The sequence below is a fragment of the Pan paniscus genome, chromosome 11 (genome assembly GCF_029289425.2).
Source record: "Pan paniscus chromosome 11, NHGRI_mPanPan1-v2.0_pri, whole genome shotgun sequence".
In the NCBI taxonomy this organism is placed as follows: domain Eukaryota; kingdom Metazoa; phylum Chordata; class Mammalia; order Primates; family Hominidae; genus Pan; species Pan paniscus.
This window is the reverse complement of record NC_073260.2, coordinates 120,659,457-120,684,110: the sequence shown is the minus strand read 5'-3', so window position 1 is coordinate 120,684,110 and position 24,654 is coordinate 120,659,457. Positions and strand designations below refer to the sequence as shown.

At 39.6% G+C, this 24,654-nt stretch overlaps 1 protein-coding gene across 4 annotated transcripts in view; it reads right to left on the bottom strand.

The window, feature by feature from the left end:
• GLIS3 (GLIS family zinc finger 3) overlaps positions 1-24,654 on the bottom strand; it is a 491,641-nt gene that overhangs the window by 74,151 nt on the left and 392,836 nt on the right. For all 4 annotated transcript variants that reach the window (XM_034967077.3, XM_063594501.1, XM_063594502.1 and 1 more), the window contains exon 6: positions 694-838. In XM_034967077.3, coding sequence (XP_034822968.1) covers positions 694-838 — 145 coding nt within the window. The remainder of the gene's footprint in view (positions 1-693; positions 839-24,654) is intronic.

Here is a 24,654-nt window from a genome sequence, read left to right as displayed (position 1 = left end):
ATCACTAATTATGTTTGCATAAGTATATCACCATTACAGAGAGTAGAAAATGCATAAAAATCCAGGCTGATTAAAAGAAAAATAACTTCCTTATGGTATATTAATCTTTTCTTTTTTTTTTTTGTTTTTTACTACATACATGTAATTTTCCAAATATAGTCACCTATTATTCAAACCTAGGCAGATGGAAGGTGGTCTGGGAGTGTCATCCCATCTCCCTTCCCACAATGGTTGGCAAACATGAATGAACATTCTTATAAGTTGGTTTGCTGATGTGAAAATTTCCTTAGAGACCTGGGGCTTCCTTTTAAAACATAAAGATGACAACAACTGTTTCATTAAGAAATCCACACGCAGCCTGCTACCTGCTTAAGGAGGAAACATTTCCTTCGAGTCTAAATCAAGTGAGTAAATGTAACATAACTGCGAGGGTTGGGTGCACTGAATTTCTGGCAGAAGTCCATAACTAAAAGAGGTAATGCATTATTTTATTTTATTTCTTTATGAGAAAAAACAATCTGCTGCCACACCCAGCTCAGGAATCAGAAGGGGTGGAGAGCAATTTGCAGCCCATTGATAAAGAACAACACAGACGATCTTAGGAAAATTTTTCTCACGTGAGCATTCCTTTTAACCAGAGTAAAAGGCCTAAAAAAGGGTAGTTGTGGTTGGCTCTGCCTTTGCTGTCTTTACCTGAATAGAGGTCAGGCCCGGGTCCAGGGGAGCGTCCCACGGTCCCTTCAGCAGCAGCATCTCTAGGGGAAGTGGCCGGCTGCAGGGGCTGCACGGTGAGGCAATCTGTGAGCAGGTCTGGATGGAGCTCTGTGCTGGACCGCAACTAAGAGGAGAAAACGGAAGAGACATCGATAAGGAGAGCTGGTCCTTGGAATATTTTCCTGGGAAGGCATCATGCTCTATCAGTGCAACTCAGCCCACAAAAATTTATCAAGCAGCAACTACGGGTAAGGCACAGAGCTTAACAGAGTGTCAATAAAAGGGTCAGTTCTCCAATCCTAATAACACCTGGCAAGAGCTTCTGGAAAAATGTGGCTAGAGGCGGATTTGACTTCAGTCCTTGATATTTCCACTTCTGGCAACTCAACTTCCTATTATACTTCCTTTTATTTGCTCCGTATCTTATCAGAACTTGTAACGATAACAACAACAAACTCAAGTAGATTTAGTCCATCTTGGAAAGTGCTTTTAAAATAGAAACACTGTCATGAAAACATCCCAGAGATGATTAAGAAATGCCCATTGAGATTTAACTCCTATAGATTTTCCATGAAAGGAAAATACTCAAGTTAAATTTTAATATATTATGGAACATGATTCAAAGATAAAACAATGTGATTAACAGCAACAAAACTCCAACAGTAAGTTACATAAAAACAGAACAATTTAGATCTTATACATTAAAGAGTTACATGTAAAAAAAAAATCAAACACTAAAAAATGCTAAAATAAACTGTAGGTGAAAAGTTATCTGATCTTTTAATGAATAAGAATTTTTTAAGTGTAATTGAAATGGAAAAAAAATGTAAGATTTAGTGACATAAAAATATTAACATTCTGCTTGTACAAAAACATAATACCTTAAAAGCAATCTAGAAATATATTTGTTACAAATATTGCAAATGGTAATCATCTTTGGTATTTAAAGAGTGTGTATATAAATGGATTTTATAAAGACAAGACTAAACCTTTAGATATAGACCTAGAGTATGCTTATGCAGTCAACAAATATTTATTAAGTGTTTGTTACATACTTCTCTAGACCCTAGGAATACTGACTGCTTTTGTCAAAGTTAGACTCTAGATGGGGAAGCAGATGATGAACAAATAAAACATATACAACCTCAGATGGTGATAAATGCTATGGAGAAAAGTGATGCAGAGAAGCGAGACAGTGAGTAGGAATAAGGGATGGCAACTTTAGATAGGAGATCAAGGAAAGCCTCTTGAAGATGGCATTTATAAAAAAACTTTGAAAGAAGTGAGGAATAAGCCGTACAGACCTATGGGGGAAGAACCTGCCTACCCTGTGGTGTGCCTGGATGTTGTGCGGAGAAGTAAGAGTCAAGTAGGGTGAGCCTGGGGCCTGGGGAAGAGAAATAGAAGATGAAACCAGAGATAAAAGGTGGGGAGGTGGAAATGGGAAGGAGACGTTGGATAAAGCCTTGACTTGAACAGAAACTGTTAAAAAAGAAAAAAAGGAGAAACAGAAATGATAATAAGCGTGAAAAATGTTTGCACACTTGCAAAGAAGTGCAATGTTAAAACGTCTTTTTACTGGCTGAATTATCAAAAACTTAAAAAAAAACAGTAGTGAAGGTACAGTGAGAGAGGCATTGTTCAACAATGTTCATAGGAGTGAATATTGGTACAAACAGTCTAGATGGTATGTGGGAATATTTTTTCAAGGTCCATAATTGAAATAATTTGATTCTAGAACTTGTCTTAAGGAAAGAGCCAGAGGTGTTAAAGAAGATTTGTACCCCCTCAAAATATACACACATATATATAATAAATAGCATTATTTATAGCAATACCTAATCAGAAAATGTAACTTAAAATGTCTTAAATTTCCACAAATAGGGCTAATCAATGATTTTACCTCATTTTGATGGAATATTATGCAACCATTAAAATGATATTCATGAACATAAAAGCAAAACTCAAAGTTTTATATATATACAAAATGATAATTACATAAAATACATAGACAAAATATCAGAAAGTAATATAATTGAACATTAAAACTGATTTTTGCTTTCAGTAGTACTTTTATGAATTTATTTCCTTCCCTTTTTTAAAATCCTTTCTTCTGCTTTCTGTAAGGTCCTCTGAACGGGCTACACCATGGTTGAGCCACTGTGACCCCTGTGACCCACAGGTCCAGGCCTCCTGGAGTCACAAAGCTTTGAGCAAGAGGAGAACCACTAAAGAAGAAGAAACAGCTAGCTCCTGCCTTAACTCATTAACCGACCTTGCAACATTCCACCATTGTGATATGTTCCTGCCCTACCCTAAATAATCAATCGGCCTTGTGATATCCTGCCATGTGAACTCCCTCCACCTCGTGACTATGCACCTTGTGACATTCTTCCCCTGCCCGAAAAGACTGCCCCAACTGTAACTTTCCACTACCTATCCCAAACCTATAAAACCAGTTCCACTCCCACCACCCTTCGCTGACTCCCTTTTCAGACTCAGCCCGCTCGCACCGGAGTGAATAAACAGCCTTGTTGCTCACACTTAGCCTGTCTGGGTAGTCTCTTCAATTAGGCATGCGCTTAACACTTTCCAAATTTTCTACATTCAAATGATGTGCCAAAGCTGCCTTGCGCCAATCTGAGGTGTCAATTTTGTGCGTCTTTTCCAAACTTTCCATGCAATGATGATAGACCGATAGCTTGAAATCGGTCATAGTGAAGTATTTACACCATGGAAATTGGCAATTCTACAAACAGGCTTTTTCATCTAAAGAGCTGGTTGCTATACATTACCAGCACACCACTGGCAATGACGATGACCAAATTCTGATCAGAAAGAAAGACAAACACACACATACAACAGTAAGTTACTGTTTAGAGAGAAGTATTTCTTGGGTCTCAGAAAGCTTCATAAAGAGACAAATGCATGTCCAGGTCTTAGCCCAAGAATATGAAAGTGGCACAGTGACCCTAAATACAGGGAAGGGACATTTAACACAGGTAGTGACTGAGACATCACGTTGTTGTAATTTCCTCAGCTGTGGCACATTCCAATCTCTGACCAGGACTGTCTGTATTAGTGCCTAACTAACTCTTTCAGGACCTTTGGAAGGTATGTTTGTTATTTTGGTACTAACCTAATACATGCCGTGTAAGAAAAACTGGAAAAAAAAATTCAAGGCTTGGAATGAGTTCTGGTGATCACTTTTAATTTATCTTCTATCATTAAAATATGATCTGGGGTCCACATGTTTTACCAAGGGCAGACATGGATGCTTTTCTGCTTTCTATTACCAGCTACTCTAGGGTTTTATAGTTACCAGTACCAACGAGGTCTTTGCAAGGAATTTCACGGCTAGGGTTACTCCTGGCAACAAAGACGGGCAATTCTTTCTTAGCTTCACTAAATATTCATGTTTTCCAACAGTGTGAGTCCATACAACTTTGTGGTGAGAGTTAATTTGGTTTTCTCTGGGATTAGGCATGGTTCTAGAAAGGGCTTCTTAAATTGAACAAGCTTAGGAACCTTAAGTAAAATTTCCAAAGGAGAGCCGTATGCATAGAAATGCAGTCATGATATGGAAGTGTAGTGTCCCTCACAGATCTTCAGACCAGGAAAGGGGCTTTCAGATCCCTTAAGGTTTTTAAACATTCTCCAGTACAGGAATGATCTAAAGGGTGAGGCAGGAGGCACATAGCAGAATCTCTTGGGAGGGGTGTCTTTCAATGTAACATAGTTTTATATTTGGAATAAGAAGCCCAACTATTTATTTAAAAAATTGCATAATGTATATTTTACCAACATCTTCTTAGCTGTCAGGAATAGTTAAAGAAGATAGAGGGAAATTTTTCACTGACAGGAGGGAGGGTCTTTACTTGTGGTTCCCAATCTTGGGGATGTATCAGAATCACCTGCAGCGCCCCACCCCAGAGCTGCTGATTCAGTAGGTCTGCGATGCGTTTCTAAGTTCCCAGGTGATGATGCTTCTACTGGTCTTGGGATTTCACTTTTGGAACCACTAGTCTCTAAGAATTTTTATGAGGAGAAACTAATAGTTTTCTGTTTATGGAAAGAGGAAATGAACTGTGGAAACAGCGAATTATAAAAACCTAGCATTTTTAAATATAGGAACAGAAACCTTACTATCTCATCTTCCTTGATCAACTGTGACTAATAAAGATCTTTCTGAATTAGTGACTTTGGGCATCTAGTTAGCAGATACTAGGAAAAGTCACAGGAGGAGAGGATACCTACAAATGCTAGGAATGTCTGCAAGTCATTGGACTTGGAGATACTGGGAAGGTAAGTTCCAACTTATTCAGGGATGAATATGTCATGTTTTGTAGCTTGTTGTCATCATAAAATAACTTGCCAATTTTCTAAGAAGCCTCCTTCGGACATCTGGACCTTAAAAGTTTATGTTATCTCCTGTGGGAAGTAACCATTAAGCCCAGGGCCATACACGCGAAGAAATTCTTAAATTTCCTATATAACACATCTGACTTTCTTCAGACCTCATAATAATAAATGGTTAAATGAGGCTCATTTCGTAAAAACAACTTGGACTGTATTTTCTTTCACAGGGATAAAAAAGGTTAAAAAATTTCAGTCTACTTTATTACCTGCTCTTAGCAGACAGCAAAGAACTTGCCCTTTACAAAGTCTTGACTGCTCTTTGCAGAGAAAAGTGGAATTTGAAACCACTGATTGTCAATTCACCTATTTCAAAGGACTGCCGTGTTGCATGACACCAAGGACCTTTGTTCACATTGTAATCTACGTGAACGGCGTTCCTGGAATCATTCAGCTCAGCTGCCCTAACCACACTCCATTGGTTCCAGAGTGGCTCTGCCCTGATGTATCCTTCTCATTCATTTGTCGAACAAATATTTATTGGGCCTCAACCATATGCCAGGCACTGTTCTAGGGGCCAGAAATACAACAGCAATCAAAACAAAGACTCCTTCAGAGAAGTTTACATTCTAGAGAAGTCAGATAATAAACAGTAAACTAACTAAATAAATTGTAGAGAAGGTGCCCAGTGCTATGGAAAAAAGAAAAAGAAGATAAAGGTAGATGAGATTGAGAGTGATAGGGAGAATTTTGACCTTTTTGAGAAGAGATATTTGAGGAAAGACTTGAGTTGGAGAAATTAGCTAAGGACGAAGAGCAAGAGAGTTCCAGAAGGAGGGAATTTCAAGGAGGTCAGCATGGCTGGGGTGGGGTGTAACACTGAGAGAGAAGGAAGAAATGAGGTCTGAGGTCACCCTGCATTCCCCAATAAGTCTCTTAGTCTTGGTACAATAGGAAACTCTTACAGGGGCTCCACCATAAATATCCACAGTCTCATAGGCACTTTGTCTCCCCTTCTTTGAGAGCCCATATGAGCTGTGAGGTGTGACTACTGTGCTGGTTAGTTTTAGGTGTTAACATGCTAGACTTTAGTATCCAGTTATTCAATCACTCATCTAGGTGTGTGACTGCTGTACTGTGGAATTCTCTTGATGGGCTTAACATCTACAGTCAGTTGACTTTAAAAACAGAAGATTATCCCCTACAATCTGGGCAAGACTCATCCAATCAGTGAAAAGCCTGAAGAGCAAAAGAAACTAAAGTTTCACTAAAAAAAGAATAAATTCTGCCTCTGGAATGCAGCATCAGTTCTTGCCCAAGAGTTTTCGGCCTGCCCTACAAATTTCTGACTTGTCAGCCCCCATAATCTCAGAAGCCAATTTCTTGAAATTATTATCTCTCTCCACACTCCTACACACATAATATATAGATATTTATCTTGGTGAGTCTCTTTTTCTGGAGAACCCTGACTGATACAGATACTATTACAATGTGCTTTAAAACCGCTACCATATGACGGTTTGTTTCAGGTCAGGAAGGAGAGAGCATCGTGCAGTTGAATCCCACAGAAAAGGGCTGGATGTGCATAGTCAACAGGAAACACTTTTAAACACTGCATTTCAATTAAATAAATATACACCAATCTCTACAGTGTGTTGGATACTGTGTGCCTCACAACTCTATGGAGTACATACTATTGTGACTTCCACTGTAGAGATGAGAAATCTAAAATAAATTACACAGCTACTAAATGTCAGGCTTGGATTTCGGTGTGTTAGAGGGAATCCCAAATTATGCTCTCAGACATTACATTATACTGGCTCATAAAACAGCCCACCCCCAACTTTCTCCTTGTGTCCACACCACACTACACTGCACAGGCTAACACAGTTTCTCTTCCTCTTATTACTCTTTTTTTTTTTTTGAGACGGAGTCTTGCTCTGTCTCCCAGGCCAGAGTGCAGTGGTGCGATTTCGGCTCACTGCAAGCTCTGCCTCCCAGGTTCATGCCATTCTCCTGCCTCAGCCTCCCAAGTAGCTGGGACTATAGGTGCCTGCCGCCACGCCCGGTTAAATTTTTTTTTTTTTTTTTTTTTTTTTTGGTATTTTTAGTAGAGATGGGGTTTCACCGTGTTAGCTAGGATAGTCTTGATCTCCTGACCTTGTGATCCGTCCGCCTCGGCCTCCCAAAGTGCTGGGATTACAGGCATGAGCCACTGAGCCCCGCCTGACTCTTTTATATTCTAGCCGGAAGCCTGTCATTCAGAGCTTGTTCTAGGAGGGAAAGAACCTGGGTAGCCAAGTTCTCTGGAAAAGTCTCTAGCATACCTTATCACCACTGTGTATATTCTGACACCATGCCCTTTAGGGAAAGCGGTCTTTGTTGGAGTAGAGATTGAAGCAATAAAACAGAATGGACCACTTCTGTTTGGTTTTCACTGTCCCCTCCCCTGTAGGTTTGTCACTTGGTTGCATCCTGGCCTAGTAACATGAATGCCTGCAATTGACAAAAATAAAGCGTGGTGCTCATCATTCCTCACCATTTGCATCCTAAGCACACACACAGTGGTCCCAGGGCCCTGTCTCCTTTCCCTTGACGATCACCCCTGGTTCTCAGGATGGGGCACTGTCATGGTAACTTTCTGATCCTGAATGAGATGATCTTGACCCAGGGAGTCACTGAACTCAGTATCCCTTGCTAAGACAGGATACCTCCCTTTACTCTTTCTCCTGATTCTGACTTCCTTCCCTTTCTCTTCCTCTTCCCATTCTTCCACTGTCATTTTTTTGGTCCTCACTCCTTCCAGAGAGCTCAGTCATACTCTGTAGGGATGATGCACACCTCTGTCTACATGCTCCAGACATGCTATCCTAGATGTGGAGGTCAGGGAAGGCCTCTGTAGACTGGACATTCTGGGCTGAAACCTGAATGAAGCGATGGAGCAAGATATGCAGAAAGGCATGAAATCTACCGAGGAAACAAACTGATGGGTTCTGAAAGCAGTCATTGGAGAGGAGTGAGCAAGGGAGCAAGAGGAAGGGTGCAGGATGTAGGGCTGGACAAATTGCCAGAGGTCAGATCATGTGAGGCCTTCAAGCACATGAAGATTCAGTATTTGCTTTCCTTGTAATGGTGAACCACTGGAAGTGTGTGAGCAGGAAACAAAGTGGTTTATCTTATAAAAGATTCACTCTGATTACTGTGCAGAATACCGGAAGAGGACAAGTGTGTCTGGTTAGGGGCTATTACAACAATCTGGATGAAAGATGCCAATGGCTTAAGGGAACCAGAGGGGGTGAGAAGTGGTCCAGCTGAATTGCTCGACCTTCAAAAGTGCTCTTTCGAAGGTCGAGCTGAATTCACTGTGTAATATGAGAGAAACACAGGAGCCAAGCATGGCCTTAAGTTTTGGCCCGAGGAACAGCAAAGGAGATCAGAGAAGGAGCAGGTTGGAGGTAAATCAGCAATTTGGTTTTGAATGTGTTAACACTGAGATGACTCCTGGACATCCAGGCGGAGAGAACCTGCAGGCACCTGCACACAGAGGGTGGGTTCACAGAGCACGACGGGGCCGGACCACGAATACCAACTCCTTGCTGTATTTCTGCCTCAGGCTCTCGTCTCTCACCAATCCATCCTGTGATATCCAATGGACTCTCCTAAAATTGAGTTTATCGTGCTATACTCAAGGTACAAATATCTTCATGTACTGCTTAACACGCAAGTCTCAAAAGGCTAAGACATTAAGCACCTCCATACTGTGACTGTACCACATACCATGAATGCATATTTCCCTGGGTCCTGAAAAGAGCCTATCTCACTGTCTGCAAACTTCTCACGTAGTATACTGTTCATTCTTCCTGCCCGGAACGGACTCCCTCCTCCTAATGTAACTCCTCCAAGATCCTGTTTATGACTCACCTCCTGAATGAAACCTCCCCTGACCAGACCAGTCCACACTGGGCCTCTCAGGGTACAAGAAGAACTGCAGAATCCACTTTCAACACTCCTGTGATTGGACATGTGCACTGGGGCTTTGTTTCTTGTTATAAATTTAATCTGTACAACTGTGTTGGTCAGTCCACGAGGGCTAGGCTGACCGCCTCTTAATCTTTTAAAACTCCACAGCAGCCAGCAGTGTGGGACCAGCATCATGGTAAATCATTTAATCACTAACTGCCGTTTGGATTTCTAAGAAGGAGCCACAATTCTTTATGTAAAGGAAGCTACAATCTCTTAGTTAGTGAATATGTCTAAAATAGACAACGTGATCCTTTCGTAATTTACTTTCCTAATGGAGAATTTTCAAAGATTACAGGTGATATAAATATGGCAGAAACTACTGATGCCCCACCCAGCGCCCCTCTGATCCCTTCGATTAGCAATGTGCTGCCGCCCCTCAGCTTTGGTGTGTCCGTGCCCCAGTTTCTGTGTACTTTAGAGCCAATGGCTAGCATCCTCCACCCCCCAAACACACACACACACACACACACACACACACACACACACACACACACACACACCCACTACTAAACAGTGCTCCTTTGCCTCAAAGTGAGACAAATGCTGAGACGTTATGTTCCAGAGCTCCTTGTGGGATTGGGCTAGGCTGAGACCACCTGAATTGGCACCCATGCCTTGCTTTTTCCCCTTTCCCCATCCTCTCCTGAGTTCTCTTGCAAGTGCGTCCTTCATAAATCACATGCACCTGAATCCTTGGCTCACAGTGGGCTTGTGGGGAAGGCTTTCTAAACTTACTCTGATTTGGTTCAAGAATGTGGAGAGGCAATCAGCAGCACTTAAAAGGATGCTCTGATGACATTCATTCATTTCTCTTCTGTACCTGCTTTGCCAACTTTGTACAGCAGGAGTATGGAAACTAGATGTTTAATGAAAGTGGGGTGTTCTGAACCATCCCGGATAATATCAAAAGCCTAAGTGTGGAGACTAAATTAAAACTAAGACCTTAATTTGCCAGAACAATAAGGACTGAAAGGGGCTTCAGATGTCACTGTGTCCAAACCTCCATCTTATGCCCAACTTCCCTGACAGCAACCTGTAAGTGGCTTGTCAGTCTTTGCTGCTTGATACTGTATAGTAAGCGGCAACGTCCTCATCTTGGTTGTTAGCTGCAATTTTAGACAGCTCCAGTTGTCAAAAAGACTTTTTGTACATTGAGTCCTAATCTGACCCTCAGAAACTATTAGAATTGCTTGAATCCTTTTATTCTTACACCTGCAGGAAGGCTCATGGACACAGACTTGTGACAACTCTGAGTCTCGGAAACCAATTTGTGAGCCTCTGAGTGTTAGTGATTCTGATCTTCAAGGAACTATTTTAGGGCTTAATTTCCCAACCTATCCAGGTGCAAGTAAACAAGTTGGTTCCTTCATTTTTATACAATCTCCCATTATGAAATATTTGTTTAAAATGATAGTTTTTCAACCTTACTAGTGAAATCACCTATCAAGGTTTGACAAGGTTCCTGCATGCCGAAATTTGAGCTGCTTCCCTAACAATGCGGGGATTTTTTTCTAATATATAAAAACAAGGCACCATCAATTGTGATTTGTATTTTTTTTTTTTGTACAGGATTATTCTGTTAATGTTTATAAGCTCTTGTAACAAGAGATGGAAATTTTACTCCCGTCATTTTCTCATTTCAGATATGACTGAATAATCGTCCAAGATTAAGTGAGTCAAGTGGAAATAATTAGGAAAGGGAAAAAGGCCCAGATTCTTCAATTTTCAGTTCCATTACATTTTATTCTAGGAGCAAAGGCATTCTGTTAGTCTGAGGCAAGACACACTTCCAAAGAAAACGAGGCACAATCAAAGGCCTTTTGTTTTCCCTTTCTCCAATGAGCACAGTCCATCTGGGCCACGCATGTTTATGCATCACCTTGTAGGGATCCCTTTGTTCTCCAGAAATCAAATGCCACCAAAATATGTTCCAGAAGAAACGAAGCCAGAAGGAAAGACAGTAGGATTTTTTTCCCAGAGGGTTAAGGTTTATTACTAGAACATTCTCATCAAGTGTTCTCTGTGACACTTCAAGCAATGCGGATCTTGTGGAATTAACTCATTGCCAAAAGGCTTAAAAATAATTACAATGAATTAACCTATTATATTAATTACAATTAATTTTCAGTTGAACCTAGGAATTCCATCTCTAGGGGATTCCTTAGCACTGACATGTAGGAAGTGGCTTTGGCATATGATAGGTAATTAATCTCTAACAATCTGCTATCAAATTCATTTCCTTTAGGAATGACCAATTTGCAAAGAGGACCAATTTGCAAAGAGAAATGAGAGTAAAGACTTAGAGAAATGGCATTGGAAGAAATCTCTTTGGGAACATAAGTGTCCAGTTGGGTGTTCTGAACATCTGTATAGGGGATACCTATTTAGTTAGCAGTGACTCCAAAGGCCCCAAATTTTATCCATAGCTGATTAATGAACACTCCAAAATATGTGAATGGGTACACATGCTGGGGTATAGCTCAATAAGATTATGAAAAATCAGTGTCAGTATGGACACAACAAAACTAATGATTATTTAGTAAAAAATGATGATTTATGGAAATTGTTCAAAGAAACATAGAATTTCAGAGCAAAAAGGAACTAGGGTCCAAAAGCCTTTCCTGCCAACTCTGTAGCAACACTATCCAGTTGAAATTTCTGTGATGATGGAAAGGTTCTGCACTGCACTAATTGATAGCCACTAGCCATGTGTGATTAATGAGCATTTGAAATGTGGCTAATGCAACTGAGGAATTTTTAGTTTTACTTAATTTTAATTAAATTTAAACTTATAGTAATGAAGTGCACAGCACTACTGCATACCATGGTAGCAGTCCAGCCTTTGTCTAAATCCTTTTGATGACAGGGAACATCCTTCCTTACCATTAAGCACCCTCCATTGTTAAACAGAGCTCATCATTTAAAAAGCTTTGCCTCAAGTTGAACTATAATCTGCCAACTATAGATCCACCCCCCTGTGGTTTATTCCTCACCTCCTCTCCTAGACCACACAGAATAACTGCTCACAGTCTCTTACTGTTTTTTAGTATTTGAGAAGCTTCAAAATGCTGTAGTATCATAGAATTTCAGCCATGGAAGGGGCATGGTTTAGCTTCTTTGTTGAACCTCCCCACTTTGTGGGTTTTTCTCTAGGCTGAAAAAATTTTGTTTTGTTATTTATTTATTGATTTTGAGACAGTTTTGTTCTGTCACCCAGGATGGAGTGCTGTGGCACGAACATGACTCACTGCAGCCTCAATTTCCTGGGTTCGAGCAATCCTCTTGCTTCAGCCTCCTAAGTAGCTGAGACCACAGGCATGGGCCACCACATCCAGCTAATTTTCAATAATTTTTTTTAGAGACACGGTCTCACCATGTTGCTCAGGCTAGTCTCAAATTCCTGGACTCAAGCAATCTTCCCACTTTGGCTTCCCAAGGTGCTGAGATTACAGGCGGGCCAAGTTTTTTATACAGGTAAGAGGACACTTAGGTAGAAAGAGCTTGAGGCTTTTAGTTCAACTACCATGTGATACTGGGCAAGTATATTCACTTTCCTGAGTAGAGTTTCCTTTCTGTAAAATAAGGATAATACCATTTAGTGATCTTGGCTGCTGTGAGAACTAAATCAGATAAGACAGAGAAAGCAACTAACACTGCTTGGCACACAGAAGTCACTTACTAAAACATCAGTCCCTGCTCTCTCATATAACATGTTATTCCATTCAGCACCTTAATTACTCTCAATACAGAAGCTCAATGGCCTACATGTAAATGACATCCAAATATTAACAGAGTTAACCAGCTGTCTGACCAGGACAGAATAAATACAACAGAACAAACATATCCCTTATTCTAGACTTTCTGTCTCTACTCATACAACCTAAATAGTTAATAGCTTTTTAAAATCCATCTTCCTTCCTTCCATCCTTCCTTTCTTTCTTCCTTCCTTCCTTCCTTTCCTTCCTTCCTTCCTCCCTTCCTTCTGCACATATTTCTTGATTCTGTACCATGTACCCCAAACTACGCTAGGCCCAGGAGATAAAGTAGTACATAAGACAATTGAAGTTCCCTGCTCTCACAGAGTTTACAGTGTGGCATGAATAAAGGTCATCATCAAGTAAAATCCTTAGATCTTTTTCCATATGTTATGCTCTTTGTTTCTGATGGCTCTTTATCCTGGGAGCCTACCTTTCTAAAGCTGCATTGCTGTTGAGTGGTACAGAACCTCTTCTTCGCTACATTCAACTCAAGCACTCAGCTGGCTATCATGTACCCTTCTTCAGTGCCTTGTGAAAACTTGATTAAAACATCATCTGGCATTAAGGATGATGTTAAATGTCTGCCCCAAAGTAAGTTATCTAAAAAAATTGTCTCTACCCTATGAATTACACTACAACATTAGTAACCACTTATAATAGCCTATCCACAATATGGATCATAAAATATAAGACCCAGACTACGTGGAGTTGAATTTTTGTATCCTTACTAATGAAATATTAGACAACTGTGAGAAAGTTGTTTAATATTTCTTTACCTTAGTTTTCTTTGTAAGATGTGGATAATAATGGCACCTAATTTATAAGGCTGTTGTTAGGGATAACATGAGATAAGAAAGCATTTCACCAATACATGATATATAATCAATGTTAAACACATGCTGCCATTTCTATTATTATTTTTATTAACATTCAGTGTAGAAGCACTGTTATCACTCCGTAACATGCACTCCTGTTTTCCTTTTTCTCCAACCCACTTTTTGGGATATATTTTCTCTTTATCAACTTCTTCCTTTTGTGTACCATAGTGTGGCAACATGGCAAGAGGAAAAGGATGGAGACTTTGGGGTCAAATAGATACAGGTTCATATCTCAGCTCTGCCCCTACTGCTATGTGGCCTTTGGTAAGATAACCTCTCAAGACTTCAGAACCTTTCTCTGTAAAATGGAGTGATAACATTAACTCCGTAGGCTTGTAACAGAATTACATGAGGTGACCTAAGGACAATGGCTCTTGTTGCATATAATTAATTTTCTTTTTTACTCAAGAAGAGGCTATTACGTACGTTAAGAGTGAGACCTTTCTTAGTAACACACTGGGCTCTTGCTTATTAGCCTCAGAACTAGCGTCCCGGGGCAGTCTCCTAATCAAGATATGAGCACAGTTTTCCAGGACGCATAGCACCCTGGAATTATTCTATCTCAGGAGAATGTAGCCAGTGTTCACCCTCTTGGAAGAGACTAAAACATATTAGAAACCAGAACCCACAACAAAACTTTTTAGAACACTGGGAATGTTAATACTTCATTTAGATGTCCTTTTACCAAAATCTGTCCCACTATCTAGCTATGCTGGACAGAGTTGGGGAGCTGAGGTTCAAAAGGATGTTGAAATCAGAAAGGCATGCAACTTGTAATTTTTGTATTGTTACATTTGTAAAAACATAATTTTCTTCCTAAGTCAATATTTTTCTAAAACTGACATTGAGAATCTTACATTTTTTTCTAACTAGAAAATGATACGCAAATGACACAGTCAAAGGTGAATTCAAGCTTCATTCAGACGTACGTCTTAAAAGCAGAAGACTAAAATGAAGAATGCATTCTTCTTTTTTTAGAAAAACAGAGAAATGTTAATACGGAATTTCACTTTGCCATGAAAAACATCCCCCTTCACCCTTTGGGGCCTGGTTATGGAGTTGTGAAGACTCAAAGCAAGATGCAGGGTTTACTTTTATCACAGCTTCATAAATTCCTCTGACACTGGTTCATTGCACTAATGTGACCACACACATTCCATCCCATCCATTCAAGTGTAGCATTTTTCTTTCTATTCAAGTATTCTCAGGGTTTAATTAAAGCAGCCAGCTATCTAGTAATTACTTCCCCCATCCATCTTACCAGCTCCGTATTGTCTTCCCTTGAATTGGTTTCTCGCTACAGCCCCTGCCTATGTTACAGCTTAGGAAGTGTGGGGAGGGACTCACTGTAAAAGTCAGTGGATCTCATTTTCTTCTGCCTTTCCTTTAATTAAAACAGATTGAGTGAAGAAGATTTAAGGCTGATTTTCATGTGCAGGAGTATTTGGACAATTTTAAAAATACCTACTTCTAAAAGATGAAGACTGTCGTTTCAATGGAGAGCACTTGCTTTTTGCTCTCCCATCCATTCTATACTCAACAGTCAGTATAGTTTTTCTCCTCGTTCAAAGCCCTTTAGTGACTCTCCCCTAAACATTACCTACAGCTCAAATTCATGGGCTTTAACATGCTGGCTCTCACCTAGCTTCGTGTGGCTTCATGTCCCATGATGGAGGTCACACAGAGCCAAGACATTCCTGTAATCTTTGTTTATTCTCATTCATGTCTCATGCTGTACTTCTGGCCACAAACCTCCCTCATCTGGAGTCCCCTTTTCTCTGGACTCTACATATCTACAATAAATTCTGCATATTCTCCAAGGTCCAATTCAATGTCACTTGTCCCTTGAAGTTTTCCAAGCCTTTCCATTCCAAAGTAATTTTATTCTTTTTCATATTTAAAAGCAATTTCTCTTCATCTTGCTGTTAGCACTCGTGATTTTCTACATTTTGTAATAGCTATTTAGAAATTATATCAATATGTGTGCACATCATAAAAGACAAAAAGGGCTTTATAAACAACCCTTGAGTGTTTGATCATGCAACCTAAAACAGTCCTTCTTTTCACATGAAAGGTACTCTATAAATGTTTAGGGAATGTGTGAGCAAGTAAATGAATGAATGACAAATGAGTCAATGGCTGCTGAGTATTTATTAATCCATGCTTAACCTTTGGGGTAGGCCCCAAAGACAAATGAAATCATGTCACATGCAACATCAGGGGAAGAAAAGAATGGGGCAGTTTAAGTATGCCTAAATTATCAATTAAGAATAAAATGGTAAATAGCCAAGTGAAATTGAACCGAAATTTTTTTTAAAGAGACACTTGGGTAGTTTCTTTCTTTCTTTCTCTTTTTTTAGAGATAGTGTGTTTGCTTTGTCACCCAGGCTGGAGTGCAATGGCGTGATCATAGCTCAGTGTATCCTTGAATTCCTGGGCTCAAGCTATCCTCCCATCTCAGCCTCCTGAGTAGCTGGGACTACAGCTGTACACCACCAAATCTGGCTAAGTTTTTTCGGATTTTCGGATTTTTTTTTTTTTTTTTTTTTGCAGAGACAAGATCTCACTATGTTGCTGAGGCTGCTCTTGAACTCCTGGGCTCAAGTGATCCTTTGGCCTTGGCCTCCCAAATTGCTGGGATTATAGGCATGAGCCTCTGCACCCAGCCAAAGTTTATTTCTTTATAATATTCAACCCACATTCATGCCAAATTTCACTAGATAACACTATTCACATTTACATGTTGCCTCTTGGGATATGTAAATGAGCAATCCTTCCAATAGGAAATGCTAATTCACTACATTATACTTCATATCTCTCATTCATCTGGAAGGGCTGGGAACAAATCCAATTTTCCACCTTGCTTCTAAAGATTCAATGTCAAGTGTAAATTTGGTAAGTAGAAAACAGAAATTTCAAGCTGATTAGGTCCCAAATTATACATTCCAGCCCCCTGTTTGACAGACTACACAGCCAAGATGAGAACCTTCATCTTCTGACCACGGATTGAGTAAGTGACCAGCTGGTAAACCTGATCACACTGGCCCTGCTCCACATCCAGTCTTTAACACTGCCCCAAAGTCTTTTTCCCCTGACGTGATGCCACCAAAGTAAAGAGCTTGCCCGTGGTGTTATTTTCGTCAATGCACAGAATTACTGTCAGTAATTTCCCTCTTCTTGTCTGAGCACTGTATGTCTTAGAGCAATGCATGAATCACATGACCTTTTGATGCTTTGGTGAAATAAAGCTCCTCTCCTTGGTCATCAGAAAGGAGGCCTGGCTTGGAGAAGTGCCTCAGGGTGAAGCCCAAGACAGGGACTAGACTCTCCTAGAGCCTTCCTATAGCCTGTATAGACTCTGCCAAAGTCATCTTCATGTTTATCATCTACCATTCCTCCTTTAGGTACTGACATCATTCTGTCTTTCTTCTTATCATCCACCCCCTCCAATTATCCCAATCCCCTCTCAAAAAAACAAAATTGCATCCCAGAAATTCAGACTAGAAAGTCAAAAATCTAAGGAAAGTGTTGCAAGAATGATGAGGACTGTCAGTGGCTGCTCACGGTATACAGATTCCATCTCACAAGCACCGTCCAGGATTGCATTAGTCTTGGTGGTTCTGACAGAATGGGGAGAAACAAGACCGGGTCAAGAGGAGGCATCAGGAACAGGTATTATCAACCTTGCATGTTGTCCTCTAAGTTAGAGGACTGGATAATATTTTTCTTTTCCAGATGCCCTGTTATCTGCAGGTTTTAGCTTGTATACTTTTGTTCTCAAGGTCTACAAGAAACTCCAGGCTCAGCGGTCTGCTGTGTCTAACTCCATTTGCAAATGCTCCAGCCTTCATGATGTTGCCTGTCTGTCATAATTATCAGTAGCCCCCTGGAAAGATGCTATTACTGGAAGTAATTTCACATTCTGACATGGCAGGAAGCTAGTACAAGTTGTAGGTACCTCAGATCTCTGCAAAGAGTCATGTATGCTGGTAATTTTTAGTTCACTAGAAATAAATTTATCAAAGAAATACTCTCACATATATATGCTGAGGGAAGGAAAAATGCCACAAAAAGGCATATCTCTCTTTCTTCCCCAACCATCCTCCAAAGAACTAGGGAAGACAAGTCAGTGTGGGGGCCATATTTTTTATCTGACTTAAAAGAAAGAAAATCAGATTTTTTAAAAAATCAGAAATTAACAAGTAGAACAAGTCTTCTAGTCCATGTAGAAGAAAATCTTAGAAACAAAGAGTAGAAACATTAAGGAATAATAATCAATCCTTCTGAGAATGCTGTTTTACTGTCCATAGAAACTAAAGCCTGTGCTTTTTAGCAGAAACCCAAGAGTCTATTGACAATAGAAAGCACATGCCTTTGTGAAACTCCCATAGTAATCGAACATCAAGGAAAGGTAGTATGTGAAATACGGGCGACTTAATTTTTCCCTAGCATCACGAAGATCAAAAGAATATCTCTATTCTACCAAGGAGACACCCCAAGTCTTCTACCTCCCCACTGGGGGACCAAGCAAATTCCTTGATTTCTCATGTCATTACCACAGCCTGAAATGATGTAACAATAACAGCAAACCGGGGTGTCCCCCTGCGCCAACTCTCTAATCAGGTTCAAAGTATGTTTTGTTGGTTCTCATTGACGCCACTCAAAGGAACTGGTCACTCGTGGTCTCAAAAGTTTTACAACAAATTGTGTGATTAAATTCCTTAAACACGTCTGTCCATTACTAATCCTCTTTTGCCAACATCCCTTTCAGAGAAAAATTGCAGCGCTGCATGGTGCCTGATTTATATTTCATTTTGAGAACAGGAAGTAAAAGGATTAAAGTTAAGGATTAAAACACTTACTCTTTACTGCATTTTTTTTTTCTCCTCCTGAATGGCTTCCTGGTTGCCATGGCTACTGTTCACTGGTCCTTAGCCCTGAATGCACATCTCTTTGCATTAATAAAATATTTTAAATGAGACTTCATGGAAAACAATAGGAAAAGTAGCTTTAAGTTCAATTGCTCTTGAAAAAGCAGGTACAAATTTTTAAAAATCCTTTTTCTTTGTCCTTTTATTAGTATATTCAAGAGGGAAACTTGAACTAAAAGACAGCACAGGGAGTCTAAAGATGTACAATGCAAAATCAGAATTATTCGGCAAGGGCACAAAGAGATAACTCTGAGATAGTGAGTTGGTCCTTAGCTTACAAACCAGTGTTTGTAGGAAGATTAAGGGTCCCTGGGAATTTCTCAAATGTTGCAATACCACAGAACATTTAAAAGGCAAAAATGCACGTAAATGCAGTGTTGCAATTCCAAATTGGAAATACTAGCCAGGAAATGAAAAACTGAGGTTTTCACTACCACAAAGTTAACTTAACCATAACAATGTAAATATCATTGCTTTGTACCCAAGTTGCTGGTGTTCCTGGTACCAGCATGTCATAGGAGCGTGGCCAAAGGGGCAATACCACGACAGCATGTGCTGTCAGAGCTGAAGATGTTTGCATGAACAGTGCACTCAGCTGAGGCCGAGTTAGGCACCCAGAAGAAAGGGTGACATTGACAAGTGAGCAAATACAACTCCATTTGAATTGTTCCTCTAAAAACCCTCCATTGAAATTCATTTTAGAATATACTGCCTACATTCCTTTAAAAAGCCAAGGAAAACTGATGAGATGGAACATAATAAAACTCCTTTTTAACTTCTATTCTTAAAGCCCAATAGCAGGATGAGCTCCAGTATAAATTGTGAAGTGACTTCTAAAACACTACTCCATCCATTATTTTTTTTTTCAATGCTCTCTACTTCCAAGTTTTTCTCTGCCTTGTCATCTATTGGTTTCAAGTTATTCCTTTATTCCCCAGGGCCCCACTGAAACGACCTCACCCAGGTCCAAGTATACTCTATTTCTGACTTCTTTCAACCCCATATTCCTATTGAAACCACCGTTCCTGTATAGTAGCCACAGAAAATGGACATAGTTGCTCCTTGAAAATTGGTAATTGAACCCACATTGACATATTAATGGGAGTGAAGTGTTGCACTGCCTTTGCTATACAATGAAAAAATAACTAATAGGGATCTTCTGGAGATAATCCTATAACTGAAAAGAATGATTGTATTGGCGGCAATTTTATGCTTTCTAGAAGGCTAGTGCTAAGAATAATTTCAGGTGGGGGTGGTAAGGAACGTCTACCAAATCATGAGATAACTGATGGCACTCATGGGCAGGACTGTAGAATCTCAAACAAATGTGGATGAAAATGTTTAGGGCTAAATGCACACTGGCAAGATAGAGTCATGTCTTTCAAATATCCATCTTCCCTCTTTCCTGGTTTCAGTCTTTTCTTTTGGAAACTACTTTTATTTCAGGACTATCCTGAATATTTAGGGTCATTTGAGGGCAGGCTGGGATTAGTGTTTGGCTGTCCTTGCACATTTGCAATTAAGAAGGACCAACAAGAACTTCACATTGAGAGGCAATTCTCCATGATGTGTCTTGTGAGCAGGGAGGGAGACTGGCAATCTTTCTGAACTATCTTTTCAAAGATGCTTTGAAAAACCATGACAGTGTCTCCCTCCTGATCAAAAGGCAAGCATGCTTACGTCTATTATAAAAGATTCAAATTCCCTAAGCTCAGAATTTCCCTCTTGTAATACAACCTAGTGCCTGGCCGTCTTCATGGTACCTTATGGGAACTAGGACTTAAACAACTGGCATAAGAAAATGATGATACTCTGGCTATCACTATTATTATAAATAATACACTGTCCTTTGAGACTCTGACCCAGGAGTCTCATGTCTCCTGCCAGTATCCATGAAACTGTGGCAGGCTAACTTGCTAGTGTGTAACCTAGGGTAAAATCTCAGACTCTTTGTAATTCTTGCCCTCTACAGGGCCATCCCTAGGATACACATGGCATTGAAAACAAAACACAAAAAACAAAAACTGTGGGGTTCTTGTCTATATAATCAATTTGAGTCACCCTCAATCAGAATGCCAGAACCACTGTAGAGGTCCAATTTCAACCAATTCAGCTAAAGAAATGCTACAATGACCAATGTTCACCAACCAACCTTTTGGAATTAGGGTCTGCTTATAAGACCCCAGGAAGATCCCATAGGTGTGAGTTCTAGAGCTCCTTGGGGTACTTAGTTGACCCTACATATATGGAAGAGGGTGGGAAAGTGCCCTGAAGGATGGAATGGGGGACAGTGACCATGTGGGTCTCAGTGTAGGATCAGATTGCCCCAACTGGATGGTACTGCTGACCTAGCCACCAAGAGGAGAGCTTATACAATTTTCAATTAGGTACTCCAAAGCATGGGGAAAATCTACCACCACCTCTAACAGAGGCCACTATAGAATTCATGCCAAGAACTTGTTGATAAGTTATAAAATTTTCAGTGTTGGGAAATCAGACAGCCATAGTCAGAATGGTAAAGCCAAAAGAGCACTGTATGTTGAGTTAGAAAAATGCAGCTTGAGTACAGTTCTACTGCTTACTGAATGTGCTTTGTAAGTCATTTAACGTCTCTGAACCTGAGGTCTTTCATCTCTAAAATGAAATGTGTTCTCATCATTTAGCTCCCACTTATAAGTGAGAACATGAGAACACATGGAGACATATAGGGGAACAACACACACTGGGGCCTGTTGGGAGGGTGGAAGATGGGAGGAGGAGAATCAGAAAAAATAACTAATAGGTAGTATGCTTAATACCCGGGCAACAAAATAATCTGTACAACAAACCCTCATGACACAAGTTTACCTATATAACAAACCTGCACATGTACCCCTGAACTTAAAGTAGAAGTTAAAAAATAAAAAAAAAAAATTTAAATTAAAAAAAAAAAAAAAATGAAATGAAATGGGATCAGGATACCCCAACTGGATGGTACTATTGGCTCAGTTACCAAGAAAGGGGCTTGAAGAATTTTGGAAAAGATACTTCAAAGCATGGAGCCTCTACCATCCCTAATAGAAGGCCACAATATTAATTGTAATACTAGCCTCGTAGAATTGTTTTGAAGACTGAAAAAGTAAACACCCATGAAAATACCCAGCAAACGGGTATTTGGTGATTATTATTGTTGGCCCTCCCATTTCTTTTAAACTGTTATTTCATAACTAAAGAGAATAAAAATAGCTAATGGCATCCATTATGCTATTACAGACTTTTTTTTTTTTTTTTTTTGAGACAGAGTCTCACTCTGTTGCCCAGGCTGGAGTGCAGTGGCACGGTCTCGGCTCACTGCAAGCTCCGCCTCCCGGGTTCACACCATTCTCCTGCCTCAGCCTCCTGAGTAGCTGGGACTACAGGCGCCCGCCACCACACCCGGCTAATTTTTTGTATTTTTAGTAGAGACGGGGTTTCACCGTGTTATCCAGGATGGTCTCGATCTCCTGACCTCGTGATCTGCCCGCCTCGGCCTCCCAAAATGCTGGGATTACAGGCATGAGCCACTGTGCCCGGCCATTACTGACTGTTTTAAATATCAAATCACCCTTTCTTGCTTTTGGTGATGGTTGAAGAGATAAAAGTGGTACTGAGTTTGTGAGTGTTTTTGCTATGTTAAAGTGTCTAATCAATTTCATGCTTAATATTCTATGGGGAAGGGAAATATTAATGAGGACAGAGATGGGAGATGGGGAAAATATTATGAAGCATTAGGTTCCTCAGTTCATTTATGCTATGATTTAGGGCTCCCTATGTGTCTGAGTCTTTGTGACTCAGAAATTCAGGAACTTACTCTTGACATATTTTTGAATATAAAAGAACAGGATTTTTTTTTTTTTTTAAAGAAGAGGTGGGGGATCATCTTTGGATCCTTGGTTGCTATTTTGAGTACACAGAAATGAAATCCGATTTCTGTATTTGCTTATGTACACATGAGGAAATGAAATGTCAAGGATGTCCTTTGCACTATTATCTCAAAATACAGTTTCTATTCAAAGTCTACGATGGGTAAACATTATCTAAATTCCTATAGCCTAGCTGGTGCTTGTGTGCTAGGCTAGCCCAAAGCACTATTGTGAAACAGAGCTTCTTGTCTTCGTGCCTTGCCAGCTCTCTACCTATATTTTTCCTTTTGAGTCTCCTTTTTCAAAGCTCAGTGATGTCCTTAGAGATTTGAAATGAGGAAAACTTCTCATTTTATCCTTTTTACCACCAAACTTAAAGATCTTGCATCACAACCCTACAGGACTTTGCAGTATGGTTGTCACTGAATCTGAAAGCAAATTGGAGCTAAAGTTTTGATTATGCACAGTGGTGTCATGCATTATTCCTTCAAGATAAGGTGTGCGGTTCAACAGCTGCCTGCGATGTGTATCTCGAAATAAGGACAGTTGAAATTGTATTCAGATCACCCACAAGAAAGTGCCCTTCTCATTTAACTAAGTTGTGTCCAGGAGAAAAGACAAAACTATGTTCTGAGCACCTCCTACATTCTGCAGTTTGGATTTTTCACTAAGTCCATTCACAGGCATGGTCTCACTTGAATCACACAATCGCCCTGTGGAGGTAGGTTGTTTTAGTATGGGAACCTGAAGCTCAGAGAAGCTAAGTAATTTCTCCCAGAGTCAGAGCTAAGATTCAAACTCAGTCAGGCACAGTTCCAAAGCCTTACTTGTCCTTTACAAAAAACAAGAACTACCACCATCAGAAGAGTAGTTTCACTAAAATGGGAGAAAGCTGGAGTTTAAACAAAATAGTGGAATAATGAGTTGGCCTTTGTAAAAGTGACATCAAAACAGAAACCTTTAGATGGGGGAGAAAAATCTAAAAATATATAAAAATATATCTATAGTAAATTTTCTATGATTAAAAAATCCACACAGCAAATCAAGTTTCACAAATGGCAAACTACTAAAATATATGCAATATTTATGACAATTAACTAGTTAATATCTGTTATATATAGTTACTTCAAATCAATATAAAAATTATCCATAAAATAAGACAACAGATAATATAAAATTGAAATATAAATGGTTAACAAATTTTGAAGAAATAATCAAATCTACCAGCAATCTAAGAACTGTATATCAATAGTTCATCTATTATTCATCCATCATACTGTGTACACACACACACACACACACACACACACTCTCACACTTCACATTGGTAAAGTGTAAGAAAAAAGTTGGTTTTATATAGTCCTAACAGAAATTCAAACAAACTGTTACAAATTTTGGGGAAGTCATTTTGGCAATATGTTGTAAGGAATTTATTTGAAGCACTTTAGGATATGTACTAAGATCTATACACTAGCATATGCACTATAGAATTGTTCATGATAGTACAATCTTTAAAATCATCTAATTGTCTGAAAATAGAAAATTGGTTAAGTGAAATGCAGTGTATCTTTTAAAATGCAGTCATTAAAAATATAGTTACTGTCAAGGCAATATATTCACTATATACCACTTAGAAGAATCAAAACAGAGGGACCCATAATATGATTGCATATGACAGGAAAAAATATATAGAAAGATAGGCACCAAAGTTAAGCCACTGTGATTCATTGATTGTAAAATATATGTTAACATCTCTGAAATCAAGACAAGACTTACAATCAATGGTGTCTTGGTTTCAATGAAAGTTTGCATATGTCCTCATTTTTTTTTACACAGATAGGCATCGCTTATGTAATTTTAAAAAGAAGAATGGACTCTGAGCATGATATAACAACACTGCTACTACCTGGCTTATTTATATTTTTTCTACAGGAGGGAGTGGTGAAGGCGAAATGCGGAAAAATAATTGCTGGGGGTAAGGTGGGGAAGGATAGGAGAGAAGTTAACAAGAGAGCTCATCTAGCTAGTCAGGGAATTCAAGGTTCTAAGTGTTCACAAACTCTGCTACCAAAAACACTTGTAAAGGTGATTATAAAAGTATGCTTTGAAAAAA